A 19453-nucleotide genomic window follows, 5' to 3' on the forward strand; every position below is an offset into this window, starting at 1 on the left:
TCAGATCCCGTCCATCAGTGCAGGAAGTTCAAGGAGACAGTACTAGTCTAGGGCTAGGGTGGCAAAGTTCTTCTTAAAGGGCCACATAGTAACTATTTTAGCCTTTGTAGATAATACATAGGTCTCTGTTGAACTACTCAGCTCTGCAGTTGTGGTGTGAAAGCAGTCAAATGTAATATGTAAATGAATGGCTATGGATGAATTCTAATAAAACTTTATTTAAAAATAAGAAGCAGATAGTTTGCTTATCCTGCTCTAAGGAATTAGAGAACCAGAATAAACAGTATTCAAATAGAAGAACTCTTCCTACACATGAAAAAAATGTTGTAGGGGCCCCTGGGTGGCTCAGTGGGTTAAAGCCTCTGCCTTCAGCCCAGGTCATGATGCCAGGGTCCTGGGATGGAGCCCCGCATCGGGCTCTCTGCTCAGCGGAGAGCCTGCTTCCTCCTCTCTCTTTGCCTGCTTCTCTGTCTACTTGTGATCTCTGTCAAATAAATAAATAAAATCTTTTTAAAAATGTTGTAATGTGATCATTCTGTGAACACAGGCATTACAAATAATACTGTTATAAGAAAATCAGAACTGGACACTATCACTGTATAATAATCTATTATTTGGAAATATAGGAAATAATCTATTCTTTGGGGACAGTGTGATCAACAGCCTCATGTTGTTTTGTTATCATTGATGAGAGTCTACTGTGTTATAATTTATTTGTATTTATTTTGAGTCTTTTAAAACAGCACCTTATTGCAATTCCAGCTTTCATCTATCATAATACTTGCTGATACTGAGGGTAAGAATACTCCCATAGAAGCACCCTGCTCTAGAGATGCCTGGTGGCTAGTGCCTGCAGCTAGTGCCTTGGTTTCATGATCTCATGGTCGTGAGACAGAGCCCCTGTTGGGCTCTGCACTCATCTCAGAGTCTGTTTCAGATTCTCTCTCCCTCTCCCTCCTGCTCACACATGCTTGCTCTCTTAAGTAAATAAATAAATAAAATCTTTTAAAAAAAAAAAAGAAGAAGAAGAAGAAGTGCTCTTCTGTAGATAGTGTTGCTGGTGATAATGAAAAGAAAAGCAAGAGCTAAAACATCATCACCTTCAAAAAAACTGAAGAACATCTGATACCACCAGTTTCAGGAAGTGTAAAGAGCCTGTGTTACATACAGAAATAGTCCTAGTAAAATCATGCAGAGAAAGCACACATGGAAGTAAAACCTGAATATCAAGGCAAGTGGTGATAGAGAAGATAGTGGCTCCTTCTTACACAAAGGACATTCAAAAACAAAATTCGGATCTGATTTTGCCTGTTTGGATCAATTAGTTTACTACTTTTACCTAGCAAATATATATACTTGCAAATATTACACACCCAGAGCTAGATAAATATCTGGATAGTGGATGCTTCAGCTGAAAACTTTATATTATAAACTTGAAACTGTGTATACATGATCCTATTTTTGTCTTTGAAATAAGTTCTAACATGGCTTTTGTTAATATGAGGCTTTTTTAAAGGAAGTGCAACACTATGTTATAGCAGAGCAGACTGCACAACTTTAAAAATCACTATGCAATATAAACTCTATTGAATATATAAGGCATTTTGCCAAAGGAGAGCTATTACAACATACTGTGAGAATCAAAGGGCTGGAAACTTTAGGTAACTCCGTTATGCAAATCTGCCAAATACTGGCTACATTTATATCATCCACTATGGACTCTAACCTACTTTTTTCTTTAAATTCTGCAGAAAAATCGATCCTGCAATCCCTCTGGGTTGTATACTCAAGGGTCCCAGCACTCTTAACAGAGGAGAACTTCAACTGCCAATCTAAATCTCACTCATTATTATTATTATATTTTCTCACTCTAGAAACAATTGTGGCAGAAGAGATATCCAACTTTGTGGCAAATAGTAGTGTTTTCTTTCATGAACACCTATCTTTATTAAGAAAGAGTCCATCAAGTACCAAGTTAAAAAGCTCCATCTCCTGAGCAGTATCCCTCAGCTCCTCCACGTCGTAGGAGATACTGAAATGGGAGAGCAGGAGCCCCAGCTGAGGTTTCAGTTCTTCTCTTTCAGTTGTGTGTTGGGGCAGGAAAAAAGCAGTTTCTGTTCTTGTCAGCCCTAAAAAAAAAATCCAAAATCAAGAGCATGAAGAGCAATAAACACTAGCTGGGGAGAGAAAATGGAGTGTCCTTTGAGATAAATGGAGGCAAGTTCTCCTCAGCTGACAGGAAGGGCCATTCTGCTTTGTCCAAACTTCTCTGCTATAATTTAGACACTGCACCACACTGGGCCACACCTATCTGATAAACTCTTGATGCTGGCTTTCTGGGTGAGGGAGCGAAGACCACTCACCTTCACAGGGCATACAGGAGAAACCCAACAGATCCTTTGGGGAATGACTTAGTGGGAGGAGAACTACCCATAGTCCTTTGTGGCAAACTAAGAGCACGATTTATAAATTAAACAACAAATTGGAAGAAGGTGAGAGCCTTTATTTATTTCCTTTTGCCTGGCTCACTTCTGTTCATTTCTAAGGACCCAGTTTGGACTCCCTTCCTTTGAGATGTCTTCTCTAACTCCCTACAACTAAGTTGGCTGTCTCTCCTGGTGCTCCTGTGTCACTGTACATATCCCAAGCAAATATGTCACTCAGAGTAGAAACCTAATTAGGTTTCTTAGTCTTCTCTAACACAGGATAAGGGCAGGAAGACCATTATATTGATTCAGATAAGGAAATTACTTTAAAAATATATCATATTCAAACAGAAAGAGGTATTAGATATAATTTAATCTGAAATGTTTATTTTGGATCTGAATATATTGAAGCCCAATGAGATGAAATGACCTAAATATGCAGGCCCACAGGGAGGTCGTGACAGAAACACGTCTAGAATCCAGAACTCCCAACTTCAATTTCACTGCCTCTTTTCTTCTCTCTTTATTTGCCAGTTATAAAGATAGAGATAATAATGGCTAAGAAAAGTACGTGTTTTTTCATCAGAAAATACTAAAAACTTGCTTATTAAGAAGATATAACTTCTTGCTATATAGAAAAATTTCAAGCAAGATCATGTGACAAAATAACACATGTGCAAAGCGACAATCTTCCTTCTCATTACCTTGGGGGAAAGAAGACTAATTTCTTACCTGAAATGCTGGTATCCACAGGGCCTGGAGATACAGAACCCTGGTTGTTAGGGTTGATGTCATCGACACAGACCTTTTCATCCTCCTGACCAGCCTCTGAATCTTCATTAACAGCTACACTCAGCACTTTGGAGATGGGCAAATACTGGAGAGACTAGAGAAAAGCACCACCAAGAGGCCAAATGTCAACTCAACTCTCACAAGAGCTTCCAGACTCAGGTTCAGGAGCAGTCTTTGACAGAGGAGACTTAGTAAGTAATCTGATAGTTGGGCCTTAGGAACCTGTTCAAACATGTGGTGCTAAATCTGGATCTGAGGGACCTGTTGCAGTCACCAGTGTTAAGCAACCTTAACCTCTAACTGGGTCTACATTGATCAAGCATCCATAATGGACAAGACACTGTGTGAAGTGCTACGAATACCAAAAAGAATTAAGTTGTGGACCAACCTCAGAGAGTTTAAAGTTTAGTGGGGAATGGAGACTTATGAGGAGAGTGTTATTATATCATGTGACTAGGGAGAGAGAATTCAGAGGTAGACTCTGTAGTGACTGGCTGGGGAAGGGCTGAAGTTAGGTTTCTGGTTTGGCCAGGTTTCTGGTTTGGGTAACTCTGCGGACGGTGGTATCACTGAGATAAGCCATAGAAGAGTAGGAAAAGATTTAGGTGGGGTGCCTGGGTGGCTCAGTGGGTTAAAGCCTCTGACTTCGGCTCAGGTCATGGTCTCAGGGTCCTGGGATTGAGTCCCGCATCGGGCTCTCTGCTCAACGGGGAGCCTGCTTCCCCCTCTCTCTCAGCCTGCCTCTCTGTCTATTTGTGATCTCTCTCTCTCTGTCAAATAAATAAATAAAATATTTAAAAAAAAAAAAAGATTTAGGTGGCAAAATAATAATAATAATAATCACATTATTATTATTATAAAATATCTTTTACATTATTTATATATTTATATATTATTTTTATATTACATATCTCTATATTTATATTAATTTATATATTATATATTTATAATAATATATTAATATGCTATATTATTATAAAATATATAAAATAATAATCTTTCTGAAATGAAAACAGGATCACATCACACATTTCTGATGCCTCTGGCCTAGGTTAGGGCCTCTCCTCTGTGACTCTCTTTGCTCTGTGCTTATATGAATTGTATTCTTTCTTACCACATCATGTTTCGGTTGACTATTTGGTTGCCCATTTTCCTACAGGCCTGGGACCCAGTTACTCTTCAGCAAAAGACTGTATTTTTGTTTCATGGCCCTGGACACATACCTGGCATATGCTAGACCCTCATTAGATATTGCTGAATAGGGACGCCTGGGTGGCTCAGTTGGTTAAGCAGCTGCCTTCGGCTCAGGTCATGATCCCAGCGTCCTGGGATCGAGTCCCACATCGGGCTCCTTGCTCAGCAGGGAGCCTGCTTCTCCCTCTGCCTCTGCCTGCCATTCTGTCTGCCTGTGCTTGCTCTCTCCCCCTCTCTCTCTCTGATAAATAAATAAAAAAAAAAAAAAAAAAAAAAAAAAAAAAAAAAAAAAAATTTAAAAAAAAAAAAAAAATTTAAAAAAAAAGATATTGCTGAATAAAAAAGTGGATCTAAATTGGACATCATAAATTCTGAACAAGATGATGAAAACAAGAACTTGCAGAGTGAATATGAAATAATGCAACAGAGATATCTTTGCAAAAACTAAATTAATGGGGTGGTTTCATTAGAGCAAGGTTTCAAAAGAAAAAGTTTTCAAAGATCTCAAAGAAAAAAAACTAGTGGCTCATTATTTTCCTGTCATTTGTATGGTAAGTACAACACAGAAACAGTGACAATCCAAAAGTAGGTGACAGGTGTGACAAAACAATACTGACCATCATTGGGAGGGCACCACACCATCACATAGCTATGTTTCACACACCTGTAGGAAGTGGTGAATGGTTGTGAGTGAGTGTAGGTGACACACAAACCACTTTGTGTAAATAGTCAGGTCTTCCTGTGTCACTAAGTTAGAAGGATTGCTTTTTCCCATAAGGAAGTTTTCCCGTGCAACAGACAATCTTTCAGCTCTCTGGACTGCATCATTGTACTCCTGCATAATGTAGGCAACTTGTTTCTATATAAGAGTAAGGCAGAGACAGAACATGGTTATTTGCAAGCCTCATTCTCTTGTGTCATTTGCTTCCAAGCACAGACTAATGCTGTTTGGGGGCCAAATAAGAGGCTCCTGGATTATCAAAGTTCTTTCACATTCTGAACTTGACTGACAATGGCAGCAGTCACATTCTTAGGAAAGAGACTTCAGCAAAGAGTCAGTGCATTCAGATGTTTGGTAACTGAAGGTGGCTTCTTCACTCTTTGGCTTTTTAGCAGAGGAAGCCAAATCCATGAAGAAATCCGTTTTCTGGGACACCTGGGTCGCTCAGTTGGTTAAGCAGCTGCCTTCGGCTCGGGTCATGATCCCGGCGTCCTGGGATCGAGTCCCACATCGTGGCAGGGAGCCTGCTTCCCCTCTGCCTCTGCCTGCCACTCTGCCTGCCTGTGCTCGCTCTCACTCCTCTCTCTCTGACAAATAAATAAATAAATAAATAGAAATCCATTTTCTATCATACAAAGTTTCCTTCAAATCTCATCCTTAAAAATAGGTGCCATTATCTTCTGCCACAGGCAGAAAAGCAAATAGGTGCATCCATTAGTTCCTTTCCCATCTCTAGCCGGGACTTAAAAACACGGACAAGATACATTGTTGTCATAATGTAAACTGGTACAGCCATTATAGAAACGGTATGGAGATTCCTCAAAAAATTAGAAATGGGAATACCGTATAGTCTAGAAATCCCAATTCTGGGTACATATCTGAATAAAACAAAATCAGTATCTCAAAGAGATTATCTGTATTCCCATGTCCACTGCAACATTATTCCCACTAGCCAAGCTATATAAACAACCTAAGAGCCTGTTTATGGATGAATGGATTAAGAAGCTATGATATATATAACATATCACATCTTCTTAATATATTTTATATATTTATTTATATTATTTATATTAATTTATATAATATTATATATATATATATCTAAAATGGAATATTATTCCGCTACAAGAAAGAAGGAAATCCTAACACTTGTGACATTAAGAATGGACCTGGAGGACATTATGCTAGACAGAAACAAGCCAGACAGAGGAAGAAAAATACTCTATGATCACATGACAAATTAAAACAATGTTAAACTCACAGAAGCAGAGACTAAAACATTGGTTACCAGGGCTACAGGGTGGGGAACTATTTGTCAAAAGGATACAAATTTGCAGTTATGTAGGATGAATAAGTCCAGAGATCTAATGTACAGGTATGACGACTATACTTAATAATATATATTGACAGGCTTGCAGACCACTTTGTTTCATTATAAAAGAGAGCCCAAAGGTTCTGTTCCCAGGCTTCCTACCTTGTAAAGGGGATAAAGTTGCTCCATAATCTTACTGTGCTGGCAAAACCTCTTCCATCTAAGCATGTGCAAATATTTACTCTGGGCCAACTGGATAATTCTCTCTGTATAATACTTTAACAGAAAAAAAACAATGAAAATTAACACTTAGAACGCAAGTATAGTAGAAAGACTGAATTAAGACTTAAGAATACTAACAATAGGAAAATTAGTCTCTTTTTTTTCAGAAAGATAGATTTCTCTACATGAAGATCATAAAATTAAGAAACTGGCTCAAGACACCTAAGTTTTAGGGCGCCTGGGTGGCTTAGTGGGTTAAAGCCTTTGCCTTCAGCTCAGGTCCTGATCCCAGGGTCCTGGGATTGAGCCCTGCATCAGGCTCTCTGCTCAATGGGGAGCCTGTTTCCTCCTCTCTCTCTGTGCCTGCCTCCCTGCCTACTTGTGATCTTTGTCTGTCAAATAAATAAATAAAATCTTTAAAAAATATATTTAAAAAATAAAAAGATACCATTAAATTTTAAATAAAGCAAGTATGTGTTTCTAAATCTATATGATCTTTTGCCAATTTAACAGATTATAGTTTCATTTATCAATTAGTGATCAATTAACAGTGCTATAAAAGCCTATATAATTATCTAAGGCTAAGCTCAAAATTTCTTCAAAACTGAAGTTATGAGTCTAAAAAACACAAAGTACATTATAGATAAGTTATAGGTTTTAATCTTAAGACCAGAAACTTTATTCAGATTTTAAAATAGTTAAATAAACCAACCATGTTAGTTGTTTTCTTTCCAATAATAAACATATTAATGGCCATGATGGAATAAGTAGGACCAGACTCATCCTTCCGTATAAACAACTAAAAAATAGGATAAAATAAACAAGACAACTATTTTCTGACCTAAGACAACAACACAGTGCAGCACTGTGGACCTTGAGAGAAAGGAAAGAAATGCAAGAAGCCCTACAAGCACCTTGGTTTTCTGCCTGGAGAAGGCAGTTTCTGAACTGGGAAGTAAGAAAGGGAATCCTGAGCAGAGCACGATGGTTTCTCTGAGTTAAGCAGTAAGAAAATGAAGCTTAGGAGGCTGAGACAGCTGGAGTTTGCAGAGCAGGGGACTGGAAAGGGGGATGGTAGGCCAAGAAAGGGCTCCAGAAATCTGCATAGAGATCTCAGACTCAGCACTATTATTGGCATGAGGCACTGGACAATTCTCTGTGGTGGAGACTGTCCTGTGCAGAGCTGGATGTTGGCAGCCCTGGCCTCTTCCTACTCTATGCCAGCAACAATCCACTCTCAAACTGTGACAACCCAAAATGTCTCCAGACTTTGCCAAATGTCCACCATCTCCACCCTCCCCCTCTCTCCCCTGAGAATCACCAATAAACACAAAAGAATGAAGAGCGCCAGAATGATAGGAAAAGAGAATCTTGGACGAAGATAAAGACAAAAGTTTAACTTGCAAATAGAATCTCAACATCTTTTATTTCTTTATGATTCATTTATTTCTTCATTCATTGCTAACTAGTTGCTAATGAACTAATTTGTATGCATAATGAGAATATAACTCATAACACAAAAGAACCAAGAATTTTTAAAATAATGATACATGCCTATTATAAGAAATTTAGAAAATATATCAAAGTAAAAAGAGGAAGTCATTGTTCTGCCATCCAAAGACAGTGATCGCTGACATTTTGATCCATGTCCATCATGTGAGTTTTCTACATATTATATGACCATGATTATGACACACACAGACATGCTGGCTTATGTTCACTAATGTTACATAAAAACAGTAATTTCTTGTGCTCAAAAATATTCAACGGTAGAACAATATTCTATTAAGTATCGTACTGTTTTTCTTAACTCTTTCTCCTAGTGTTAGCTATGTAGGCATTTCTGATTTTTTTCACTTTTATTATAACACTGCAATAATAATGCTTACAGTAGGGGCGCCTGGGTGGCTCAGTGGGTTAGGCCGCTGCCTTCGGCTCAGGTCATGATCTCAGGGTCCTGGGATCGAGTCCCGCATCGGGCTCTCTGCTCAGCAGGGAGCCTGCTTCTCTCTCTCTCTCTCTCTCTCTACCTGCCTCTCCATCTACTTGTGATCTCTCTCTGTCAAATAAATAAATAAAATCTTTAAAAAAAAAAATAATGCTTACAGTAAACATTTTCTGGGGCCCCTGGGTGGCTCAGTCAGGTAAGCCTCTGCCTTCAGCTTGGGCCATGATCCTGGGGTCCTGAGATCAAGCCCCATGTTTAAGGAACTCTCTGTTTAACGAGGAGTCTGCTTCTGCTTCCCTCCATTCTCCTTCTTGTTGTCTCTCTTTCTCTCTCAAATAAATAAATAAATAAATAAATAAATAAATAAATAAAATCTTTCAAAAAAAGGAAAAACTTTTCTACTACATTTTGAGTTATTTTCTGAAAGATACTTCCATAAATATCTTCCTTAGCTAAGCCAAGAGCTCTTTAGGACTGAGACTTTCTCAGTATTGTATTGCCTCATAATACCAGCACAGAGAGTAACTGATAGTCAATTGTAGAGTGACTATAACTAAACTGAACTCAACTATGCTTTGGGTCTCTAAGAAAGAACAGAATTTATACTAATCAAGTTCTGCAAACTACACAGGCAGAGAAAATCGTACCCCGGCCTGAGGATATACCAGAAAGCCAATTTTCCTCATACATTTCTATTAATTTCCAGATCTCAATTTTCAGATTGCTACAGGACTTACCTGCAACAGAAGCAAAGGTAAATTTTCAGGAGTGTACTCTCTTCTTAGGCAGCTCTCTAGCTCCCTCTGCATGACATCTGCTTGAACAACAAGGGGCTTTGACTCCGCCACCTGAACCCAGGACGACAGAGCAGGCCCACAAAAAGAAATAAGGAAGTAAGATTATCATTGTTTATGACAGCACATGACATACAATTTCTGATAGTTTTTACACAACACAGCACACTGTTATACTTCAGCTTCCATATAACAAATCTTAATATCACAAATCAAGAAACTGTAAAATTTTGAAACATCACAAAAAGTGGGTATCTCCAAAGAAGTAGTAGCCTGCTCTGATCTAGTAGCATTGGGCTGTTTCGTTTTCATAACACTGTCAATAACATCAGCTGGTTATTTGCAAAACGTTCGCAAAATCCAACATCTTGCTGTATTAACAATGCAATTGTGTATTACAATCACGCTCTCCTACTAACCTGTAAAGTTCTCTTTAGAGCCAGTTCCCTTTCTCTTCTGAAGTAAGAAATGTCCTTTGGTATTCGAACAGAGCTGTAGAAAGATTTATGCAATAAGCGCTGTAGTTATAGAAACCGTCATAAATGAAATTACAGACAGGCCCCGATTAATCTGTAACTCTTCACAACTGCTCTTTGCTACATAGCTATGTCATATTATACTGGATTCTTGAGAGTATGTAAAGACCACATGCTTCTGTCTCAGTCTGAATCTCTCTTGTGTATACCTCATGTTTGCTAACCTTTTCCCTGGGCCAATTGTCCTCTTCTTTATCCCAACACTTGGTTTACCTGTCTGGTTTCAATTCCAGAATACAGGAAAAGGCAAAATGGTGATTCTTCTTTCCCTTACCTATACTTCCTCTAGTAACCTCAGCTCTACCAAGTGCTTATCAGACATCTATCTTGAACCCTACAGAAAACTAGTATCTTGTCATTTAAACAGAATGTTTTTATTTTGTGTTCTTGCTAATTTATCAAGCATGAAATACTTTGGAAATTATTTTAGCCAAAGTCTACTATCTGAGCCTAGTCACAAAAGGGTTGTTGGCAGAATGGGCTCTGACATGAGAAGGCACAAGCAGTACCGCCGTGGGACCCAGGAATGGCATAGAATCCTGTAGCAGGAAGAAGGGAGTTCTCCCCATTTGGGGTAAGACCCACCCCAAGGCTTGGCAGCTTTGGAAACACCATGGGATAACACCTCTGGTGTAGACATCACTGTCTTAAGATGAAACTTTGCAAACAGTAACAAGGAAGCCACAGCAGGTAGCTGTGAAACACATGTAAGAAGCCCCCTAGAGATTTGAAAGGGTTTATAGGCAGCAGAGTTTAGGTTAATAATGTTTGTATGACCTTATTAGTCCCCATGGGTAAGTTTTAAGGAAAAATGAAAAGAGACTCTTAGTTTGTACACTTGTCAGCCATTCCCTCACTGGGGGCTGTGGTCTTGTGAAAAGATCAGTCAGGAGGTCCCTCAGCCACACATGAGTCAAAGCAACTCATTGAGCCAATGTGTTGAATTCCCAGCTGATGTTGGAGATAATGTCTCCCTTATCTCCTCACATCTTGGCTTTGATTAAAAAAAAAATGAGGCAAGCTCTGGAAGGGCCTTAAGAATAAAAACATTGCTAAATCAAAGCTATAATTTCTGTGAGTACTGGGTACCTGCATCCTGACTGCAGCCTCATGGAGGTCAAGAACCAGTAACCAACAAGAAAGGGAATGCGCAGTCAGGGAAACAGAGGAAGCCATCCCTTTCCTGGCCTCTTGTCTTCAAATTTCGTTGGCATGCTGGAAGATTGGGCAGTGTCCTAGGCTTCGCTGCCAAAACCTTCTCTTACTCAAGTCATGTTTTTCATTTCAGTTAATCTCGAAGTATCCATGAATGAGATTGGTGGTGGGTATGTCAACCCACAAAAAAGAAATTCACTTATGTGTTCATCAAGTATTGTTTATGTAACATACATTCATTCATTTATTCATTCAGCAAACATTTATGAGACACTTAACCACTACAAAGACTTGGGCTTATGAAAGCAAACAGATGAACAAATGCAGAAAAGAAAAAAAAAGAAAAAGAAAAATGACCAAGGCACCATTATCCTACAGTTCTCAATAATTTTTTTCAATCTAGAGGGGAATGAGAATGCTAAAGTGATTATTAGAAGTGGACACTTTACATTTGCCTTGGACTCCAGAACCTAGCACAACACCTGGCATGCAGAAGTTGCTCCGTATTTGTCAGAGTAATAGGTAGATTCTTCTAGGTGTGGTGTTTAGCGGTGTTTAGTAGTTTGGGGGAGTAAAGAAATACAAGGATCCAAAGATTTCCCATCACTCTATTCTAAAAGATAAAAGAGACTTCAGGAAGCCTTTCTTAGGACAATATCCAAAGAGGTCCAAAACAAGGTCAAATTCAATGAGAACATTTCTGGGTAAAATGAGATTTCTTTTCAATGAGTATGATTTGTATAATAGCTTCTGGAACTTTAAGACAATGGTATTTGTGAAATGTAAGAGCACTTTTCTATTTTCTTTGGTAAGACAATGCCTCTAAATGCCTTGGCAATTCTAGAATACAGGTAACACAGACAGCCATAAAGTCTGAGCTTGAGATAATGCCAGTTGTCTCTATAAAAAGAAGAGGAAGCTGATGGAGATTATGGAGCGAAAATAGGGGCAAAACCCCTGAAGACCATGCCCTCTCACTACTACTATTTACCTGTAAGCTGGATGAGTCTCCTGTTCTTCTATCTCAGACTTTAGTTCAGTCAGTTGCATAGCCAGTTCATTTTCTAACTGCTGGATCCTTTCTGTGGAAGCGATCTTATAAATTTCATCCATGATTTGCATTTACCACTTTACTATATCCCTGAAAAACAAGAGTGCAAAGCTTGTCTATCTTTCTTCAAAAAACCATGTCTTAAAATATATGTTTATAAAAAATAAAAAATTTTTAAAAATCATGTCAACTTTGTGAGAATGTATGCTTTTGCAATTTGAGGAAATAGGCTGACTAGACTGTTATCATTTATTTGATGTTATTTATTTGATGACCATTTAGTAAACAGTAGAGAAAAAAGAAATTAGAACCTCCATTGACTATTCCTTTGTTCAGCCCAGTTCACCATCAGAAACAACTCCACTCCAGCTTTGATGATGGTGGTTTATTAAAATGAGAATGTATCCCTCTGGTCCAACCCCTCTAGTCTTCATAAAATCTTGTGGGAATTACACACTAAATGTTATTAATGTTGGTTAAGGCTTTCTTCTAGAATCACTGCAAGTGAAACAAACAGTTGGTGTGTACAGGAATGAAAATCAGCCTAACAAGATCATGACCCACGCACTTTGGAGTTTGGAAGAAAATAATACTTAAGGATTTAACTGTTTGTTCTTTATTTTGAATGTTTGTATTTGGCTTACTATTTTTACCATTAAATAAAATAGTTCATAACCCCTCAGCCCTACTCCACCCAGTTCATAGCCTGTCAAATGCAATGCAGTTGTTTTCTAAGTACTTCGTGTCAATATTCTAATCAACAACATAGATTAACTGCATGACCCAGAATGGGACCTATGAATTACAGGGGATACAGAGGATGATGTGTTTCCTGTGTTACTGCTGCCCTCATCTGTCCTGGACAGGTGGGGTAAAATAACTCTTGGTTATATTAGAGAGATTTAAAAATAGAATTCAGAAAATAAAATATTTAACCTTTCCTTTTTTCCTTGGACATTTCTAGGTTTTCATTTTTCCTTTCAGAGCTATTTCATTTTCACAAGTTAATCTGCTATCATTCCAACAGATAATTAAGCAGTAGAGATGTTTTGTGTAGAGACTTCCTTTGGGGACTACTTACTCTTTTTATCAATATTAAAAACAGAAATGAGCATTCATGCTCAGTCTAGGTTGTGAGCCTGCTGAGTAATAAATTTGTCATGTTTGGCACCCTGCTGGAGCACAATAAAATGCACTGTTGTTCTTAGCAAAAGTAAAATGCTGTTATGAAAAATATTTGCCACTTGGCAGTGTCCTTTCAAGTTGGGCAAAGAGTTAAGCAGCTGCCTTAACAGCTGCATTCCAATTGGCAGCCAAGAGTGGCAGCAACATAGACTGGCTGATTCTTCTCCCAAAGGATGGACATTCTGCCTCATTTCCTGATCAGTTTCAACACTTAACAGCTCAGAAATGAGAACATTTAATCCTGCACTGTTTAGCTTCCTACACAGTCAAGTACAGTACTCACAAAGTTAACATAAGGAGAGGTCAGTCTTTGACAACTGTCCATGAAATGGATCCAACCCAGGGGAATCTCTGCCTGCTGAACAGTCACATCTAGCATTAAAGAGACATCTGTGTAAGTTAGAAGGTGGGGTAGGGGGGATTCCATTTACTGAGCACCTATTCTGTGTCAGGCAGGCACTGGGCCTTCTTTTAAAGTCTCAGAAAAGAGATTTTCAAAAATTATTTCAATGGCCTTTAAAGAAAAATAAGTATATTTGATTAACTACTGATTGTAAATAAATAAAAAACCTGAAGTGGTAAAATCTAGGGGCGCCTGGGTGGCTCAGTGGGTTAAGCCTCTGCCTTCGGCTTAGGTCATGATTCCAGGGTCCTGGGATCGAGCCCCACATTGGGCTCTCTGCTCAGCGGGGAGCCTGCTTCCTCCTCTCTCTCTGCCTGCCTCTCTGCCTACTTGTGATCTCTGTCTGTCAAATAAATAAATAAAATCTTTTTTTTAAAAAAATATTTTATTTATTTATTTGACAGAGAGAAATCACAAGTAGAGATGGAGAGGCAGGCAGAGAGAGAGAGAGGGAAGCAGGCTCCCTGCTGAGCAGAGAGCCCGATGCGGGACTCGATCCCAGGACCCTGAGATCATGACCTGAGCCGAAGGCAGAGGCTTTAACCCACTGAGCCACCCAGGTGTCCCAATAAATAAAATCTTTTAAAAAAAAGTGCTAAAATCTAAACTCTAAGACAAAGATAGTAAGATTAGCTTGAGCAGTATTTGTGGGTGTTCAATGAGTGGTTAAAGTGGGCTTTGATGGGCTTAAAGCAGGCATGTTTAGAAGAAAAATACTGAGTAACTTTAGACTCTGCTAGGAAAATTCTATGTTAAAAATTTCAAGGTGACTACTAGAAGAATAGAAATGTGGCCTAGACCATCTCAAACAAGTAGAGGTAAAGGGTAGAAATGGATCTTGTAGATCCAATAGAATTCAGAAAAAGAAAAGGGCAAGATGGTGGAGTGGGGTACTCTGTTTCAACCGGTCCCCTGAATTTAGCTAGATATGTACCAGGCTACTCTGAACACCCACAAAATCAGCCTGTGATGTAAGATTATATGTCTGGATCTCTACAGGGACAGAGGATGGTCATCAAGAGGGTGCACCTTGTGTGGATTGTGGTCGATATTTTCAACTCTGTACATTCCCTCAACCACCACTCAACAGAATGACTAGGAGTAGGAACTCCCAACAAAGTAAAGAACCAGAGATAATGGCCTCTCCACAGACCAAATGGATATGGATATAAGCAAGATGTCTCAAATAGACTTGATGGTAACAATTATGAAGACAGTAGCTAGGCTTAAGAAAGCCATTGATGGCAACATAGAATCTCTAAAGGTAGAAATGAGAGCTAATCAGTCTAAACTGAAAAAAGCTATGAATGAGATGCAATCTAAACTAGATACTCTAACTGCTAAGGTAAATGAGGCTGAAGAATGAATTAGTGATCTAGAAGATAAACTGATGGAAAAGAAGGAACAGGAAGAGGCCGGGAACAAACAGCTTAAAATCCATGAGAACAGACTTAGAGAAATCAACAACACAATGAAATGTTCCAATGTCAGAGTTATTGGGATCCCTGAGGGGGTGGAGAGAGAGAGAGAGAGAGAGGACTAGAAGATATATTTAAACTAAGAACTTCCCTAATTTGGAGAACATGTCCTCTCATGTCCTAGAGGCAGAGAGGACATCACCCAAGGTCAAAGAGAACAGACCAACACCCTGGCACATAATAGTAAAACTCCCAAATCTTAGAACCAAGGAAGCCATCTTAAAGACAATTAGGGGGAACAATTACATATAGAGGGAGGAACATCAGAATAATATCATACCTGTCCAGAGAGACCTGGCAAGCCAGAATGGCTGTTAAGACATATTCAATGCACTAAATGAGAAGAACACACAGCCAAGAATACTTTATCTGGAAAGGCCGTCATTCAGAATGGATGAAGAGATAAAGAGCTTCCAGGACTGGCAGAAACTGAAAGAATATGTGACCACCAAGTCAGCCCTACAAGAAATACTAAGGGGGGATTCATAAAAGAAGAAAGAGTAATATCACCCCAAGAGTAATATGGACCAGAAATTTAGAGAGACAGTCCATAGAAATAGGGACTCTACAGACAATAGAATGGCAATAAACACATATCTTTCAGTAGTAACCCCCAAAGTGAATGGCCTAAATGCTCCCGTGAAATGGCACGGGCTGGCAGATTGGATACAAAGACAGGACCCATTCATATGTTGTCTACAAGAGACTCATTTTGAACCTGACTGAAAGTGAAGGGATGGAGAATCATTTTTCATGCCAATGGACCTCAAAAGAAAGCTGGAGTAGCAATCCTTATATCAGAAAAATTAAAATTTAAACCAAAGACTGTAATAACAGATCCAGAGGGACATTATATCATTCTTAAAGGGTCTATCCAACAAGAAAATCTAACAGTTGTAATTATCTATGTTCCCAATGGGAGCAGCTAACTACATAAGCCAGCTGCGAACAAAAATAAAGAATCAGATTGACAATAATACATTAATAGTAAGAGATTTTAACACTCCACTCTCAACACTGGACAGATATTCTAAACAGAAGACCAACAAACAAACAAGAGCTTTGAATGACTCATTGGACCAGATGGACTTCATAGATATATACAGAACATTCCACTTTAAACAAACAGAATACTCATTCTTCTCAAACATGGAACTTTCTCCAAAATAGACCACATACTGGGTCACAAATCAGGTCTCAGCCAATACCAAAAGATTGAGATTATTCCCTGCATATTAGGCCACAATGCCTTAAAACTGGAACTCAATCACAAGAAAAAAATTTGGAAGGAATTCAAACACTTGGAAGTTAAAGAGCAACCTGCTAAAGAATGAATGGGTGAACCAGAAAATTAAAGAAGAACTTAAAACAATTCATGGAAACCAATGAGAACAAAAACACATTGATCCAAAACCTATAGGATACTGCAAAGGCAGTCCTAAGGGGGAAATACATAGCCATCCAAGCCCCTCTCAAAAAATTAGAAAAATCCCAAATGCACAAGTTAACCCTACATATTAGGAACTGGATAAGGAATAGCAGATAAAACCTAAATGAAGCAGCAGGAGAAATAATAAATATTAGGGCAGAGATCAATGAAATAGAAACCAGAAAAAGAGTAGAAGAGATCAACAAAACTAGAAGCTGTTTCTTTGAAAGAATTTATAAGATTGATAAACCACTGGCCAACTTATCCAAAAGAAAAGTGAAAGTACCCAAATTAATATAATCATGAATGAAAGGGGAGAGATAATGACTAACACCAAGGAAATAGAAACAATTACTAGAAATTACTACCAGCAACTGTATGCCAACAAATTAAATAACCTGGAAGAAATGGATGCCTTCCTGGAAACTTATAAACTCCCAAGACTGAAACAGGAAGAAATAGACAATCAGAATAGACCAGTAACTCATAATGAAATTGAAGCAGTAATCAAAATCTCCAAAAAAAACGAAATTCCAGGGCCAGATGGCTTTCTAAGGGAATTCTACCAAACATTTAAAGAAGAAATAATACCTATTCTACTGCAGCTGTTCCAAAAAATAGAAACAGAAGGAAAACTCCCAAACTCCTTTTATGAGGCCAACATTACCCTGATCCCAAAACCAGGCAAAGACCCCATAAAAAGGCAAATTACTGACCAATATTCCTGATGAACATGGATGCCAAAATATTCAACAAGATCCAAGCCAATAGGATGAACTGCACATTAAAAGGATTATTCACAACAACCAACTGGGTTTTATGCCTGGGATACAAGGGTGGTTCAACATTCTCAAATCAATCAACATGGTAGAGTACATTAATAAAATAAAGACAAGAACTATATGATCCTCTCAACTGATGCAGAAAAAGTGTTTGACAAAATACAACATCTGTTCCTCATTAAAACTTCTCAGAGTATAGAGGGAAAATTCTTCAGTATAATAAAAAAATCTATGAAAAGCTCACAGTGAATATCATCATCACTTTTCCCTTAAGATCAGGAACACAACATGGGTTCCCACTCTCACCACTATTGTTCAATATAATACTAGAAGTCCTAGTCTCAGCAATCAGACAACGGAAAGAAATAAAAGGTATCCAAACTGGCAAAGAAGATGTCAAACTCTCCCTCTTAGCAAATGACTGGATACTTTATGAGGAAAACCCAAAAGACCCCACCCTCAAATTGCTAGAACTCATACAGCAATTCAGCAATGTGGGAGGATACAAAATCAATGCACAGAAATAAGTTGTTTTTCTATACGCTAACAATGTAACTGTAGAAAGAGAAATTAAGGAATCAGTTCCATTCACAATAGCAACAAAAACCATAAGATACCTAGAAATAAATCTAACTAAAGAGGAAAAGGATATATATACTCTAGAAATGTAGAATACTTATGAAAGAAATTGAGGAAGACACAAAAGATGGAAAAATATTCTATGTTCATGGACTGGAAAAATAAACATTGTTAAAATGTCTATCCTCAGAGCAATTTACATTTTCAATGCCATCCCTATTAAATTATCGTTGACTTTTTTCGAAGAGCTGAAACAACAAAATCGTAAAATTTGTATGGAACCAGAAAAGACTCCAAATTGCCAATGGAAGGATGATAAAGAAAAACAAAGCTGGAAGCATCACAGTGCCTGATGTCAAGTTATACTACAAAGCCATGATCACCAAGACAGCATGGTATTGGCACAAAAACAAACAGAGAGACCAGTGGAATGGAATAGAGACTCTAAAAATGGACCCTCAACTCTGTGGTCAAATAATCTTCAACAAAGCAGGAAAAAAATATACAGTGGAAAAAAGACAGTCTCTTCAATAAATGGTGCTGGGAAAATCGGACAGCTATGTATAGAAGAATGAAACTCGACCATTCTCTTATACCACACACAAATATAAACTCAAAATGGTTAAGGGACCTCAACGTGAGGTAGGAATGTATCAAAATCCTAGAGGAGAACATAGGAAGTAACTTCTTCAAATCGGCGACAGCAACTTTTTTCAAGACATGTCTCCAAAGGCATAGGAAACAAAAGCAAAAATGAACTTTTGGGACTTCATCAAAGCAAAAGCTTCTGCACAGCAAAAGAAATGGTCAACAAGGGGTGCCTGGGCGGCTCAGTCACTAAGCGTCTGCCTTCAGCTCAGGTCCTGATCCCAGGTTCCTCGAAACGAGCCCCGCATCTGGCTCCCTGTTCAGCAGGAAGTCTGCTTCTAACTTGCTCATTCCCCCTGCTTGTATTCCCTCTCTCACTGTGTCTCTCTCTGTCTAATAAAATAAAATCTTAAAAAAAAAAAAATAAGAGGGACGCCTGGGTGGCTCAGTTGGTTAAGCGGCTGCCTTCGGCTCAGGTCATGATCCCAGCGTCCTGGGATCGAGTCCCACATCCGGCTCCTTGCTCAGCAGGGAGCCTGCTTCTCCCTCTGCCTCTGCCTGCCTCTCTGTCTGCCTGTGCTCACTCTCTCTGACAAATAAATAAATAAAATCTTAAAAAAAAAAAAGAAAAAAAAAGAAATAGTCAACAAAACAAAGAGGTAACCTACAGAATGGGAGAAGATATTTGTAAATGACACTACAGTCAAAGGGCTGATACCCAAGATCTATAAAGAAGTCCTCAAACTCAACACTCAAAAAACAGATAATCACGTCAAAAAATGGGCAGAAGACATGAACAGATACTTCTCCAAAGAAGACATACAAATGGTCAACAGACACATGAAAAAATGCTCAACA

At 38.5% G+C, this 19453-nt stretch overlaps 1 protein-coding gene across 6 annotated transcripts in view; it reads right to left on the reverse strand.

The window, feature by feature from the left end:
* Window positions 1-19453, reverse strand: part of LOC131833517 (uncharacterized) — a 206821-nt gene that overhangs the window by 160487 nt on the left and 26881 nt on the right. For all 6 annotated transcript variants that reach the window (XR_009354499.1, XR_009354500.1, XR_009354501.1 and 3 more), the window contains exons 3-9: window positions 12092-12241; window positions 9829-9901; window positions 9353-9463; window positions 6608-6721; window positions 5077-5271; window positions 3159-3312; window positions 1972-2129 (exon numbers count right to left, since the gene is read on the reverse strand). Coding sequence is in view for 3 of the 6 variants with exons in the window: in XM_059176879.1 (XP_059032862.1) it covers window positions 1972-2129; window positions 3159-3312; window positions 5077-5271; window positions 6608-6721; window positions 9353-9463; window positions 9829-9901; window positions 12092-12222 (936 nt within the window). In the remaining 3 variants the exon portion in view is untranslated. The remainder of the gene's footprint in view (window positions 1-1971; window positions 2130-3158; window positions 3313-5076; window positions 5272-6607; window positions 6722-9352; window positions 9464-9828; window positions 9902-12091; window positions 12242-19453) is intronic.

Source organism: Mustela lutreola, chromosome 6 (genome assembly GCF_030435805.1).
Source record: "Mustela lutreola isolate mMusLut2 chromosome 6, mMusLut2.pri, whole genome shotgun sequence".
Lineage (NCBI taxonomy): Eukaryota > Metazoa > Chordata > Mammalia > Carnivora > Mustelidae > Mustela > Mustela lutreola.